The sequence below is a fragment of the Enoplosus armatus genome, chromosome 7, assembly GCF_043641665.1.
Source record: "Enoplosus armatus isolate fEnoArm2 chromosome 7, fEnoArm2.hap1, whole genome shotgun sequence".
NCBI classification, from domain to species: domain Eukaryota; kingdom Metazoa; phylum Chordata; class Actinopteri; order Centrarchiformes; family Enoplosidae; genus Enoplosus; species Enoplosus armatus.
Genome location: NC_092186.1, coordinates 10919687 through 10935711, shown reverse-complemented (window position 1 = coordinate 10935711; position 16025 = coordinate 10919687). Strand labels below are relative to the sequence as shown.

The 16025-nt window shown below is 43.0% G+C and overlaps 1 protein-coding gene across 1 annotated transcript in view; it reads right to left on the bottom strand.

Moving 5' to 3' along the window:
- Nucleotides 1-16025, bottom strand: part of unc13a (unc-13 homolog A (C. elegans)) — a 42952-nt gene that overhangs the window by 24152 nt on the left and 2775 nt on the right. Inside the window, exons 2-15 of the mRNA XM_070909632.1 lie at nt 13793-13822; nt 13579-13678; nt 11963-12080; nt 10331-10454; nt 9698-9768; nt 9364-9412; nt 8646-8675; nt 7358-7553; nt 5943-6062; nt 3715-4527; nt 3176-3269; nt 2016-2062; nt 1743-1821; nt 67-72 (exon numbers count right to left, since the gene is read on the bottom strand). Coding sequence (XP_070765733.1) covers nt 67-72; nt 1743-1821; nt 2016-2062; nt 3176-3269; nt 3715-4527; nt 5943-6062; nt 7358-7553; nt 8646-8675; nt 9364-9412; nt 9698-9768; nt 10331-10454; nt 11963-12080; nt 13579-13678; nt 13793-13822 — 1877 coding nt within the window. The remainder of the gene's footprint in view (nt 1-66; nt 73-1742; nt 1822-2015; nt 2063-3175; nt 3270-3714; nt 4528-5942; nt 6063-7357; nt 7554-8645; nt 8676-9363; nt 9413-9697; nt 9769-10330; nt 10455-11962; nt 12081-13578; nt 13679-13792; nt 13823-16025) is intronic.

The following is a 16025-nucleotide window of genomic DNA, read 5'->3' as shown; positions in this document are numbered from 1 at the left end:
GTGACTCAAGAAAAGTGGTATAACTTTGTTTTTGTTTTGATAGCAAATGGTGTTGGTGTTACTCACCATAGCCTGTGGCAGTGCAGTGAAGGTGGGAGGAACAAGGGAGAGATTTCATATTAGAAAAAGGCAAGAAAGAGTTGGGGTCCATAGAGAATAAAAAATGCAAAGGAGATGTTGAGAAATGATGCAGTAATTGTGCATATTCTGTAGTTATTGTGATTAAACAAGGATGGTCATCCACAATGGGGGGGGGGGGGGGGTCACACAAGGAAGAATCTACAGCCAGATGTGGAGACTTTAAGTGCAAGGAAGTCACAGCTGCAACCATACCTGAGCATTTGATATCTGAAAGAAAGAGCCTGTGATCACTGCTCATTCAGCCAGGCCCCCGCCCTGTCTGATCAATTACCTGAGACACTCTGACGAGGTGCGAGTGTGTGTGTGTGTGTGTGCATGTGTGAAAGCGAGAGACGGAGAGAGGAAGAGAAACATAGGGGCACCTGCCTGAGCCTGTCACAGCACGGTGACTGTTACTTTGTGACAGTAAGATAAATAATGAAGACAGCCATCTGAGATAATCACTTGTGTGTGGCAACGCTGGGATCTGGTGTGTGCAGGAACACTGAGCTGCACCTGGCAGTTAATCTAAAGTTTTTATAGCCTAGCCTCCACTACTGAACTTGTAGAACAGAAGCAACAGTTGTTCATTCGGACAAATACTGTACTCTCATTTGCTTTCTCGCCAAGAGTTTGAGAAGTTTGAAACCACTCTGTCGGTTAAACATAAAGCTATATCCGGCTGCCAGTTAGCTTAGCTTAGCAGAAAGACTGGATACAGGGGGAAACAGCTAGCCTGGCTCTGTCTGAAGGTAATAAAATCTGCCTACCAGCACAGCTAAAGCTCACTAATTTATGTAGTATTTAATTTGGTTAATCTGCACAAAAAGCAAAGTGTAAAAATTACAAGTTCTTAGCCAGGAAATCTGTTTCCCTTCCTTCTAGACTTTCGGCTGCTCAGTTAATCAATCTTCTCTTCTAACTGTCGGTAAGAAAGCAAACAAGAATGTTTCCCCAAATTATTCCTTCAAGGTTTTCTTTGATTTGTCTTTCTGACAAGCTGAAACACCATAGTGTTTCTATCCATATTCTGAGCTTAATGTGTATTTACTAATAACATTTGAGCCTCCTGTCATTTTAACAAAGGTAGGAAAGTGATAATGCTGTCCAGGCTGTATAATAGTCCAAGATACTCTGAGGAAGTGACTTGTATGAATGAGTTACTGCTTTCTCCAGAGGATTTATATTTCCCACAGTCTTATCCCTAATGAGACAGTGTCAGGGAGGCACGGGGACGATGACAGCGTGGGGTAATGAAAGGTCTGTTAAATGACAGCATCTAGCAGACATCAGTGTCAGTCAGAGGAAACCTCTGGCCATGCCAGTGGCCCCTTAGCCCTGCAGCTTGCCCTGTCAGGCTGTAACAGCAGGGAAATGTATTGTCTGTTAGCAGAGGGGATGTAGACAGAGAGGAAGAGGAGTGAAAAGAAGGAGAAATGAAGAAAAGAAAAGAACAATAAGGTAAGGAGAATAAGATGAGAAAGGACAGCAGAGATTCAGAGGGAAAACAGGAGTAGGTTTAGTAGATGAGAGCGCTGACTGCTGAGCCGAGTGATAGATGGACTGGAGAGATGTGAGACACTCAGTCAGGGGAATATAAAGAGATTAGTGCAGAAACTCACCAGATCTCTGACCAGAGGCATAGCTTTCCTCTTCCTGAGGTCTGGCATGCTGTCAATGCTATACAGAGCACCACCCATCCTGGAGACAAAACATGCACAGAGCGGGATTCAACACCAGCTAGTTTTTCAACCACAGTTGTTAACTTGAACCTGGACGCAACAAATCAATTAGACAATAAATGCATTCAGACATTAAGGCCATGGGTTTGCCTTTTGGTTGGTAAGTTATAGATTTTCAATGACTGTAGTAGAAACAGCGTCATGGTTACTTACCCTGCTGATAAAAGCAGAGAGGCGATGCCAACACTTTCTCCTCGGGCCTGAGGAGAAAGCGAGAGATGAGATGAGAAAGAGAGGCAAGCAGGGTGCCATTAGAGCTGTGGCTGGAAGCATAGCGTATTATAGTACTGTATACAGTGCTTTTATATTGTTCTTTATACTGACAACAACAAAATAGAGACATGCTATATATTGTTCCTTAGCAAAAAGCACTATTTAATGGTGAGTTTCACTAGTAGCTGTAGCCACAATGACTGCAAGTGTTCCCAGAATTGACAAATTAATAATACAACAGTGGTACAAGTGGGAGATAGAAAGAAATAAGGGGAGGTGAGGAGAGTGGTGTAGCTGAGTTGTGTCTTTCTGAGTGAGAGTGGGGATTATTGACATCAGCAGTGGCGTCTTTAAGAATAATAGTAAAAGTAGATTGTAGCCAGATGGCCGTCCGTGTAATCATTCCTCTATTTCTGTCTGCTCTATTATCGAAAGACATGTTCTTTGTCTGCCTGCCCGCTCAAAGACTGACACACAGCATTGATACTCACATCACACTGACGCACAGAAATAGTCACGATTGCTGTATAAACGGCAGGCTTTGTATATGACACTTAGCAGGCTTACAGCAGCTTCTGATGTGTTGCTTGGCTCCCCATAAATATCTACGAGCCTCACAGGATACATACAATATAGATTAGATTGATTAACACACTACTGGCCACACCCACCTGAGCGTCTGCTCCCGCCATGGGTAATCAGAATGGACTACATGCAAATCGTTACGAGGATGGCAAACAACTGAAAAGAAAATAATGAAATGGCAAAACAGTACAAGGGGTAAACAGAAACTATCAAATAAACACAAGACAATATAATTCACAGCAATAACCAAAAAATGGGAAAAGCGGTGGACCAGTCAACAAACGCTGGAATAAAAAAACAAACAAAACACAGCAACAGTAGGACATGCAGGGACTGATGCAACAAGTCAATGATCTCAAGTAAAAGACTTGTGAATTAAAGCAGAGCAAAAAACAAAGACGACATATCACATTCACCTGGCATGAATGCATGTTGCAAGAATGCACACCTATGTGCACAAAGATACATTAAAACACACACACACACACACACACACACACACACACAGGCTGTACCTCTTGCAGCTGTAGTCGCACTCTGCTGAAAAGTCGAAGCCAGTTGGCTTTGGCTCTGGCAGGACCAGGCTCCATGATTTCCCTCTTTGGGAAGCTAAAAGCATGATTGAAGAAGGAACAGCATTTTCAAGAAGTTATTCATACATGTGCTTGTATGTGTCCTCTGTGAAGCTAGTCTCAAAGAAAAGTAGTCTTTGCTACCTGATTACAGATAGGTGTGTAGGAGAAAACATGATGATTCAGAAAATGGAGATAATCAATTTACTCCTTAACTTAAACCTACAATTTACTCCAACTTAAATTGGCTGTGTTATTAGAATGGTGCTGGTTTGTCTGGACAGGCCCTACATGTTTTTCCTTTCCCTTCCCCAGTGCCTGTTTCCTGTTTTCCTCTTTTGGATAATTGGCTGTGAGGTCCCCAGTGGTTGTTGCCACAAAGACTGTCAGATGAACATCTTTGTACTGAAATGTAGCTACCTTAGTGTTGACAGTGTGTGAAAGCTTATTTTTCCTCAATGAAGTGTATGAACAGAGCTCACCTTGGAACGGGTGGCTCCTCTGTTTTCTCCTCAGGAGCTGGAAGGACACTCTCTGCCGCTGGAGGCTGCTCGGGGGGTCGAGGTTCCTCCAGCAGCACCTCAGATTTAGGCTCAGGCTCCAGGGGCTTGGTGTCTGGAGCTGGAACCTGTGATGTAGTCGTGGGGGTGGATGTAGTGGAGGTAGACAGAGCTGGCTGGGTGGGTGCAAATGGAGGCTTGGTGGATTCTGCACTGAAAGGGGGCAACGTGTCGTCCTGTGTGACTGGAGGTAGACCAGGAGCTGTGCTGGGGGGCTGGAGCTGATCATGGGCTGGTCGCTGCTGATGCAACGACGCCTGCTTCTCCAGCGGTGGCCTGGTGGAGGACAGACCATCAGAGGGGGGCAACAGAGTGGGGGCAGTGCTTGTGGGTGTGGGGGTGTAGGGCGGCTCCTGGTCTTCGCTGAGTGTGCCGTCAAGTGGATACATATCTTCATCTTCCTCATAGGGCATCTCCTCCTCATCTTCGTAGTTGTACTCTCCTTCTTCCCCGTACATGTCACCCTCCTCCTCGGCATACAGCGCCCCCTCTTCCCCTCCATCTTTGAGGTAGCCTCCCTCGTCGCTGTAGACGCCTTGTGGGTCTTCACCATCCCAGACTGGGGAGTCCCCTTTGCCATAGCTGACGGAGGAGTGGCAGGAGTGGTAGGAGTCGTTTTCATCGTAGAACTCCGAACCTCGCAAGCTCTCGCCGTCCTCGGGAACAAACTCCTCGCTGAGCTGAGAGCTGCCTCGACTCAACTCGCCTGACGAGGCGTAACGACTGTCTGTGGGACTGAAGGGAGGGGGAGATACAGACACCTGTTACATAAACACACCCACACAGGTTTAAAAGTAAACTAGGGGAGTGTCCACACTTGCACAATAAGGAGATTGGCACTTAAGGAACTTGTGTTGGGGCCGAGGAGGGAGACAGGAGTGACCTTTAAACCAACCAATAAAAAAAATCAGAGCAGGAGGGTTTAGGCTAGTGATGCATCTATGTAACTGCAAGGGGACTCATCTTTTTAGTAATGGGAAAGGTTACTATGGATACTAGTTCACACATATACAGAAACACACACCATACAAAAAAGGTATAAATAGACCTACTCAAATGAAAGAGAACCTGGAGAGGTTGAGGATAATTTATTAGCCTGGCAGGACAAAAACAATCTCTTTCTGCAGATAAATAAGTGAATAATATTTATTCACGATGATGAATGAGGCTGTTAGACGCTGAGACAGACCATGAGTCAGAGAGAGATTTGAGACACATGCAAAAAGAATTCCTCACACACACAAACAGACACACACAACTATTGTTTTGTCTCTATTGATTACATGTTGGTTCAATAATGCGTGGTGCAGGAGCAGCATAGGAGAGAACTGTATTATGGCTTCGGGCTGTGAGCACTAAACACTCACTCACGACACCCCTGTTCTTTTCTATTTATCACCTATCTCACAATCTTTCTCTCATCCAACACAAAGACTGACACAGACAGTGACAAATGCTTGCATAATGTGTCTAAATACACGTCTGCCCTTTTTCTTTGCAAAGAATAATAATAAAAAATAAAAAAAACATGGAGAAAATGAACGTAATCTGTCTTGGCGTCTCTGCTAGGGCCCCATTATTGGGCTAAAGGCTCCCTGCTGTCTTACAAGTGGAAATTAAATGTGTATAATTGCCAAGTATGGGACACCCAGAATAAGACAGGTCTCTTCTTAAAGTCTCAGGATGAGGCTGTAATAACTGGCTGTCGCGACAACAGATTCACACACGCACAGATTCACACAGACTCTTCCACAAACTCCAACCAACAATTAACCTCTCTGTCTCTGATGGTCACAAAACAACATACACACATACACGTATCTTGTCCATCACTCGCCCACACACATAAACACAACACTTGCGCAGACTTATAAGAGTTTAACAATGATGAAGATGAGTATGATACATCATTTGTGATACTGATTTGGGATTGTTCACCAGGAACACAGTAAATATAGATGCAGGACCAGTAGTTTTCTAAAAGTATAGAATATACATATACAGAGATAGGGTAAGAGCGCATGCATGCAAGCACAGCGAGCGAGGAGGACGGGACAAGTCCACCACTGACGTCACAGCGAGACGGAGTCACAGGCCGGAGCAGGAGGAGGAAGAGGAGGAGGAGTTGGAGAGGAGGTACAGAGACCCACCTATCGGACAGTGAATGCCTACTGTCTAGAGAATACTGACGACTGGTGCGCCGGCTCGACCCTGAGCCTGAGTCGATATCGCTGCGCCCGTTGGTGGCCGAGTCTAAACTATCATAGCGTCTGGTAAGAGGAGCAGGGAGGAAGGTGGGGAGGAGGGAAGAGGTGGGAGAGGAGCATCAGTAGAGCTCAGTGCAAATCTTTCAAAGAAAGCTCTAACCAAACTGAGCGTCTGCACTGCCCGGTCAAAGGAAAGGTTCACAGTTCTTACAAGCCTGTCTTAAAACAATAGTCAGGTGTTCATACACTGACGAACATTGAAGCAGGTTTTGCTTGCTGTGATCATTCTTCCTGATAGGGGACGAAATCTGCAGTCCTCGTTCTGGTCAAAAATTAATTCCAAAGTTCATCTGAAGTTAATTCGAGGCTTCAGCAGTCTGAGTTATTCAAATGAAGTGGGTTTATTCCTAAATTACTGTCTTTTTAGAGCGAAATTTCCTTTTTGTGTTACTATCCCTGCAGCTCAACACTGTTGGTGGAATCCCCCATCACTTAAATTAGAGGCACATTGGTAAGGGGTCTTTTAATGGCCACTATGAACAAGAGGAATGATTACAGCAAACAAAACCTATTTCAACTTTCATATAAACATCTGACTTTTGTTTAAAGACAAGAAGAGAAATTCTGAATTTATCCTTTAAGTTTCTGCACAAGGACCTCTCACTGAGGTCGAACACTTGAAGATCTACTTTACCCACCTAAATCTAACCAAATGAAAAAGGTCAAACTTTCTGTTTCAGCTTTTCTGAGCTTTTTGATCATCAGCCGCCATTGGAAAAAAATGTCCAAAACATGTTCAGAAATATACTGTTATGTCCAGAAATTCATTTATTTTCTGTCACAACAAGTCACAGGGGTATTTCTGATGCTCACACACTCAACATGCACACAAAGATGCAGGCACGCACACACGCAGTCACACATGCACACACAGAAAAGATAACCGCAAAGGCCCACTTCATACATGACCTGTATACAAGAACTGTGCGCCCCAGCATGCTTGTATACACTGAGGCCGGGGTTATTCTCTAGAGGAGGAGAGCACAGTGGGACAACATGTTACCATGTACAATACAGTGAAACAAAACAAGGCCACAGGGGCTGAGCTGTCTCACGGCTAAATGCTAAAGTTATTCACTAAGGAATATCTGTTTAAGATGGGAAGTGTGATATTACATCTTCAACATTAAACAGTTTTGTTCTTTTGGGTGTTTTTCTCTTCCTGTCTCACCAAAACAAATCCTTTCTCCATGTTGCTGATACTTTCTGACAACCCGGCATGGTAATCTCATGAAAAGGACACCACTCAGTCTCAGTTGTGGCTACGTTAGCGCCTGCAGGGTGCTGCAGGATGTTACCTCATGGCTCTGTGGTCGTAGTCCAGCTCATGGATGTCGTCGTTGTAGGAGTGTCCGTAGTGCTGGTGCCTCATGGGATACTGGTGCATGGAAGCGTTGGGCTGGGAGGTGGTGTAGTAGGGAGGCGGGATGCTGTTACTGGTCTCACTGCGGTAGTCGCTGTCCCTGTCGTCCACAGCGCTGTCTGGATCCTCGTCTGTTAACACAAACACGGCAGGGACAAAGTGAGGGGGCGAGACAAGAAGGGGATGATGGTGCAGAATTGCACTATACAGTATTTGTATAGTAAATAATTCAGATGCTTTTCTTGTTTTCTTGTTTAAAATTCAGATTTAGGACAATTTGTATAACACCAGGCAGGCTGTGAATCACTGAACAAATGCTAAACTGACTTTCAACTACTTTGCTATGGTTGAAAAAACCAAGGACGTAAGTTTAGTTTCAGAAGTGATGTGAAAAACAAAACAAAACAACAAAAAATGTTCAAATTAATTGGGCAAATAGAAAATTAGGCTAAAATTATGTTTTCCATCTTTCATCTTTTCCATCCTCTGTGTTCTGTTAAAATAATTTTCAGTTTCCTCCATAGATACCTGATACTTTCTGATAGATGATTGTTGTATCTTTGTTACAAAGAGCACTATCTATTTACATTCCTATATTTGACTGATTCAATTCTAGAGAATATTAACTGTAAATGAAAATATAAATTATTATATAATATCTATACCCAGTTCACTAAGTAGTGTCTGCAGGCATTTGTTTCAGGCTGCATACTGCCCCAACAACCTCCAGCAATAAGGTAAAACAGCCTGTATGCAGCTTGAGAGGCAAGACTCGCAGCACAGTAGTCACCAGTCACTGCTGCTTGCTGAGCTTGTTGCTTTGAGTGCACAGTAATAACTGCAGGTGACCCAGATGAGTATATCAACATTTCAATCAACTCGGACCTTCTATCATTTGGACAATCGAAGAACAATGTCTGAAAATATAAAAGTGAGGTGGACGTGCACCCCCACCCCCCTTCTACAAACACCATATAGTTTATTCTACTGTAACTTTACTCAATTTAATTCTAACAGTTTGACTTTAAATCCAACAGGAGATTATGGATATGAGCTGAAAGGAAGCTCAGCTGAAAGGATGTGTGGAGAAAAAAAAATATTTTCATGGCAGCTAATGGTCTCTGAGGAAAACTACACAAGGAGATCATTACATTAAGTGAGACATGGACCATAAATACAGAATTACTCCAAGTCATTAGTAGAAGCACATGAAAGAAACTTACTTTGCTGATCTCCCCACAGACTCCAATTACCTGCAAAGAGATATAGAGTTGGAAAAGACAAATTAGGTTTGGGCAACAAATTAAACACATCAGCAGTCCACAAAGCCAGGTAAACATACATGTAGAGATAAATAGCCCTGAGAAATAATTCTTTTAAGATGTAAATATATGTGCAGAGGGCTCATAAGTGAGGTAAATCAGTGTGTATGTACGTGTGTGTGAGTAAAGAAAAGCACAAGAAGCTCAAGAAGCTTAGATCCAAATCAGCTTTTGTTCAAATGCTGCTGGCCTTGGTGCTGCTAAGTAACCAAGAAAATACACACCACCAACCAACCTCTCCGTCCACAGATTTATACTATACACACTTATCCACCTGCTCCCCGTGTCATCATCACTAGACAGACAGACAGTCAGGCAGGGTGGTGTGTGTCTGACAGCCCCGCATATGTCAGTTCACATTCATCACACATCTAGCACCTATAAGTCACTCTAGCGTTCAGGCAGGCTTGCATGCGTGATTCGTCACATCAGCTTCCCTCCCTCCCCCCTTCCATGCTTTGCTTCATCTATCAGTCTCATCTCTATCCCCTGTCTAGTCTCGTTCTCAGTAAGAGTCAGAACGGCTGAGCGGAGGGAGTGAGGAGAGGGGAAAAAAAAGAGGAGGCACAAAAAAGGACACAGCAGAACAGCAGGCGGTGGATGCAGAAGTGGCACTCACAGCACTGTGTGGATGGCGCATGGAGTGGTCGCTCCTGTTCTTCTTGATACTGAGGGAAAAACAACAACAGCAGACGTCTTAGAAAATAAGATCCAGCACTTCTTCTGAGGAAAATTGCTGGTAAAAAAATATTGACTCTGGCAATTCTGCTGTTACTGGCAGCCATAGAGTGTAATTACAGAGAGTGTGGAAAATTTAGAAAGAGGCACAAAAGAAACAGAGTAAGAAAGGGGTTTAAATACTGTAAAGAGGAAGGAATACATAGATGAGAAACTATATGTGACAGATGGAGCAGAGAGAGTGATGGGAATGTGGAAAAGAATGGAGTTCTTACATCTTGATCTCTCATGGCATTTAGTTGTTCGAGCTTCTTGGCCCAGTATCTGGCCTCTTCCTCTGGAATGTCTGCAGCACACGACACAAACACTCAACATGTTCCTCTACTCAGCACATCAACACATGTCTCTCTGTATGTTCCTCTATAAGCTCTGGAATAAATCCATAGAGCTCTCTGGCACTTTTGATCATATCACACGATCTTCCTCAGCAGATGGAGTTTTGCCCAGTTGTCATGAAATTATAAATGTTCAAATTTTAAGGACTTCTTACTCATGATCGAAATCTCCAAAACAACTGAATGGACCTTGTGGGTGAGATTGTTTTTGCCAACTGCTGTTTCCAAGGTCAAGAATATACTTTCTATCTCAAGTAACAGCACTAGACGTAGTGTTAGTACTGTAGTAGTAGTAGTAGTACTTGTAGTAACAGCATTAGTAGTGAATGTCGTAGTTTTAGGACTAACAGTACTAGACATTATAGTGGGAGCACTAACTCTAGATACAGTAGAAATGTATTTTCCTCCATCCTCCAACATCCATATATTTCTCAAATCTAACTTATACAAATGCAACAAAGTACAGAGTAAAGCACCAGGTAGGATCAATACAACTATGATGAAAGGCCAAACCTAGTGGCAGTTCAAAGCGGGTGTCGAGCAGCAGCCTGTGAAAGGTCGGGTCTTTGGTCCCACAGATCTCATTCTCAGCCATGATCGCATTGGAGTCCAGGGTCAGCCACTGGCCCGGACCCTCCTGGGAATGATAGAGGAAGAGTGGGCAGAGAAATATGAAATATGCAACAACACTTACTGCAAGATAAATATGCCCTTTGTTAAGTGCTTCCTCTGAACCTCGCTCCACGTCTCACATTTATTTCAACAATATGAAAAGTATGATATGAAGTAATCGAAGTGAAAACTAAATGTAAATTCAGTCTGATTATCAGGCTATCATTAGCTTTGACTAAATCTGTTAATTGCCTGATAGTGACGACAAAATTCCTGGAAGTCACTGCGCTTGGTTGCTGTTCACCAAGAAATAGTTACAGCACGTGACCCCCCCCTAAACCCACAACGTGTAATTTCTGTTTGTATACGGATTTAAAAACTGAGATACAATTAGTGAGCTTCAGACGTGCTGCTAGATGTATTTTTGAACTTTAGAGAGAGCCAGGCTAATAGTTTCCCCCTACTTCCTGTATTTGTGCTCAGCTAATCGCCTCCTGGCTATAGCTTCATACTTCTCATCTAACTCTCAGCAAGAAAGACAATAAGCGTATTTCCCAAAACGTTGAACTATTAAAGGAAAAAACAGCATCAGCACAGTTCCTGACAGAAATCTGATGAGAACCACTCCCTTCATCTTAGTATCTCGTTTCATTAAGTGGCATATTTAAGACTGAAATGTATCATTGATTATGCCAAATACAGTGTATTTCACAAAGACATCAGGAGATGTGTTTTAATACATACTGTTTACTTACTTAATGTTTGTTATTTTTCATATATGCACACGTAGCGGCTATTGATCTGTTGTCCACTTCAAAAATAGAAAACAGAATTCTGTGAAAAGTCCCTACAGGTGATATTAGGCTCTATAGTTACTTTCTATCAAGTATTTGATGTTTCTAAAACTAAATATTTAGCCACATAACCCATTCATAATTAGGTTATTTTAATAATTGTCTAGTTGTAGTAGTGCGTTGGGCTATATTGTGACCAGGACATTGTATCTCTGTAAAATCTGCTGTGGATTAAGTGGAGAATGTTATTTTGAAGAGAATAGGTTGGTATTTTCAGGGTTATATTTTTTCATTTTCATTAAGTTACTAAGAATGTTGTTAATATCTTAATAATGTAGTTATGAGAGTAAATGTAGTTTCATGTAAAGATTGGTCACTTTTCTACGAAAGGGAGATATTCTGGGTTATAACAGGAAGTATCACAGTTTTATTTTGTAAAGTTGTACTTGTTGAGCTCCAGCAAGCTTTACTTCCTCTTTTTACCCAGACTTCCTTCTGGGAAGGCGCGGAGAGCATTTATGCAGGAGCAACGCTATAAATGTGTGTTTCCTCATGATTCCAGCTGAGACCATCCCAGGAAGTGCAGTTACTACCTTTCACGCAACACAACGCAGAGTGAGATCCACTACGATTGCATTCATTCATCACTCAGGCTGGAGTATTGGTGTACATGTAGAATAAACTAATAAAACCTAATGCTGGGGGACGTCTGAGCCAGAGAGAGAGAGAGGGAGCGTACCTCATTGGACTGCCGTATGCTGCGCAGTGGGATCCATAAAGTGCCCACCATGGTGTCCCAGATCAGCCCTTTATTCCACACCTCCACTGTCAGGCCCAGATCCAGGCGGTTTATTTCGCTGCTCGGCAGAAAGATCAAGAAAAAGAGAAATTAGTTTGGAGGAAGCAGAGGAAAGAGAGTAAAGTAACTCAGGATGTTATAAAGAGCTGAGTGGAGACAGGGTTGTATGCAGACACCTCGCTGCATAGAGACAGAAATACAGTCTATGCCATCAGGAGCTGCACTTAATCTGGTGATGGATATGCACTGTGATTCAATCTGCTCAGGGAAATGAGTCATTCAGCATGAAGATGGAAAGATAACAGCAGAGGCTATCTATATTTCTGTATGACGAACAAAAGTGAACTCTGTGCTTCCATCAAGCAACACTCATACGGAGTCCATATAGCCAAGGTCTGGACGAGCAAGGATTTGTAAAGTGATTTCAAATCTGACTGGCAGATTATCAGATCACCAAGCATCTCTCATTGTCCAACAGTGCCTCTTCCCAAGCCCACTGGCTGTCTTTAAGTGAATCAAAACCTAATAATAGCCAAAGCTTTGATATGAAAATACATCTTTCTGTTTCCTTGGGAGCTGAGGAAGTAATCTGGAAAATGGCTGTGTGGTGCGTTGCTTCACAAAAGGGAAAAAAGGAGAAGAGTCAAAGGGGCAGGAGATGGAGAAAGTGAGGGATGTCAAGAGAGGGCGAAGAAGGAAAATGCTGTTGTTTAGTTTAGTTTAACGATATATCCGTAGTAGATTAAACATAATTAAACTTATTTTTTATCTGTTGTGTTTGGCTGTTTTCTATTCAGTCAACTTTCTGGACTTATGAGGTGTAATGAAGCCTGGAGAAACCCTCTACACCGGGTGTGTGAACTCTGCTTGAGCAGCTCAAACATCACAGGTGTTATGTCATCCCCTCTCTCTTCAAAGGGAGAGAGTCAGAGAGGAAGCAAGAGGAAGAGGGCAAAAATAACTCCTTTTAGGAAGTATAAATGTCACAGCTGACCCTGCTGCCCTGTGTTGCACAACATCTGTGTGCTGAAGAATTGAGTCCCCGAGGTAACATCTCTATACATGTCAATTAGCAGTATTCATTCCTTATTTAATGCCTAACTACTTATATATTAATATGGACTTGCATCTGCCAACTGATGTAGACTCTTATTTTCTGGAACTATGTCAAACTAAATTTATGATCATGGTTGCAAGAACAATGCCTTTAAGCTTAAATACTTTCATTTCTTGCATGAAATTCCATTTAACAATAGTTTCACTCTTTAAGAGTGAAAAGATATGTTCAAACCAAAAAGCTACTATGCCAGCAAAGCCAGAGCTAAGGGAAAAGTAAGCAGAGAGCTTAATAATAATTCTTTAATCTAAGGAAGACAAGTAGGCGTGAAAAGTAGGGAATGTAGTAAGAAATTGTGAGTCAAATTGTGCAAAGACCAACCTCCAATTAATCAACATTGCAAAGGCAGATTTACAGAAGAAGACAGGGGCCGAGAGAAGGAGAGACATGGTGAGATAAAAGGGGGAAAAAGACATGAGAGAGGGCAAGCAGCACTCACAACATGAAATCCTGCTCCCAGCATGGCTGACTGCCGCGCACCGCGATGGTTGTGCTCTTAACATTCTGCACCTTCAGGGTCACGTATGTGTTAAATTTCTCTGTAAAAAGTAAAATACAAAAACATCGGTCATGCTATTGTGTGTGGATTTATATGAAACAACCTGATTCAATGAAAATAAGTAACAAATGGATGATCTTAGGTCACAACTCACCTTGGGGTCCATCAAGCTTGGCTTTCTTCACTGCAAACAAATGGAGAAAACACACAAGAAATCAGTCTAACTGTGGAAAAAGTGCGCTAAAACATCACATTTCCAAACACGCTAACATGACGGTTTTCAAAGATTTCACATTTTCATGCTGCAAATGCAGAACATCAACATTCAGTGAATCCACAGACCTATGCTTACAGCGTGATGTGACTTTAGCCTACTATCCAGACAGGCCTGTAGCTCATGTGCATGAAAGTATGGTTGGCTGGTGATTGACAAGAGCCTGGCATTTTAGAGAGAGAGAGGGTGGGGGGCTGCTCTTCTCAGCCTGGGTCTCCTCTCCTCCTCTTTGGGCAGAATGCCACAATCTCAATATGACAGACTGCATCCGTTCAGCAGGAGGTGTCAGAATCTCTGAGTCACAGGGCCAGAAGGACAGTTTGTGCAGGTGAGACTAAAAGGTGATGCCAGGCAGGAGAGCGGCCACATGCCTTGTCCTCTCTGAATGACGTGTATGTATGTATTCCTGCATGTATGACAACAGGAGGTGTTGGATAAAAGACAGAGCGGTGCTGCTTTTTGTCTAACACAATAGATGAGGCTCTGCTGAGGTGCCACTGCCAGCTCCTCCACACAGAGACCTCTGAAGGTACCAGAATGACTTTTAAAACCACAATGACGTGAAAAAGCCTATTCATTATTCATTCAATCCGGCACCCTGCTGAAGCCCAGCATCCCCGTGTTCAGCAGTGAGGTATTAATATTCAGAGCTCTGGTTTTTTAATCCCTGCTGATTGCCTCTTTTCACTGATGTTACATTTCAGGAAAGAAATACAGGGAATAATTTAAAATCAATCTAATTGGACATCAACAGCAAGCCTGTATGAACCCCCTGAGCATGTGTGCTTGGCTGCAAGAAGAATGACTTTATAATATATGACAGTCCAACTCTATAATAGAGAGAACTAAATAAATAAACACCCCCTGTTATTCAATCAAGAAAAAGCCTAATACTTAGAGCAGCAAAAGTGATGCTGACAAAGAAACACATTCTGAGTCATTTTCTTAGTCAGTGACAGCAGAGCAAGCATGATAATCATTGCGGACAAATTGGCTTCTAAAAATAGCGTCACCCCAGCAAACCCTTGGGATAATGCCTATCACTTGAATATGGGTCTGATTCATGAGGCAGGTGCCGGAGTGAGTGGTCTGGTGGAGCATGTGCTTCTTAGTCAACTTCAAAAGTGAAATCCCCTTCCTGATATTTCAGCTGCTGACAAGGCAGTCAGGCCTATGGGGTAAGGAAGGTTGAATACACTGAATATTCATCGGAGAAAGAGGCGTTCAAATTACTTTTTTCTTTGCTTTAAATAGACAGCAAATGACAGATGCACCTTCCTGCACCCTTGCCAACACTCTCCGTCGCTCTCATACACAGTCCTCTCCTCCCCATCAGCCAGTCATGCTCCTCTCTCTCTCTCTCTCTCTCTCACTCAATCACTCGCTCCTACAAGCTCCCCCTGCCATGTGGCGAGTATGCACGTGTGCTCCCTTTCTATCTCTTTCTCTTGTGCTCCATTAATCTCTCTGTGCAGCCGGATGCAGGCAGAGCGAGCTGCATCCCCAACACTAAAAATAACCACTTCAGTGTGACAGGGGTGGGGGGGGGGGGGGGGGGTGCCGGGAAAGGGGAGTGTGTGTGTTGGTGGGGTTGGGGGGGGGTACTTACAGCTCACGGGCATGAGACTAAACCACCATTGCTGCAGTTACAGCACAGGGGAAGGAGTGAAGGGGAATAGGTGAAAAAAAAAACAAGTGTTACATATTTTCTGCAAACCCTCAACAGAAAACGTTGAGCACCTGCCACAGCAATTACAGAATCTCATTTTCTCTTCCTTTGCTGAAGAAAATTGGACAAATGCATTCACTCGTGCCCTGGTGTGGAGAAGCTAAGGGGTCTTTTTCATTTCCTGAGGTTTTCCAATCAAAAGCTTTCAAAGAGCCCACACTTCAGAGCAATTATACTGACACACACAATGCAGTGAAGACAAATCTAAAGATTTTGACACACACAAAAAAAGAGAGAAATGTCTCAAGTGCACAATTGAGTGAGAAAACAGTTACAAAGCCTGAGAGGTCGTTACAGCATGTCCCTGTGTGCTCTGCCTGACAAAGTTCAGTCACACACCTGCAGTATACATTTGGGAATATATCAATAATAATAATGATAATG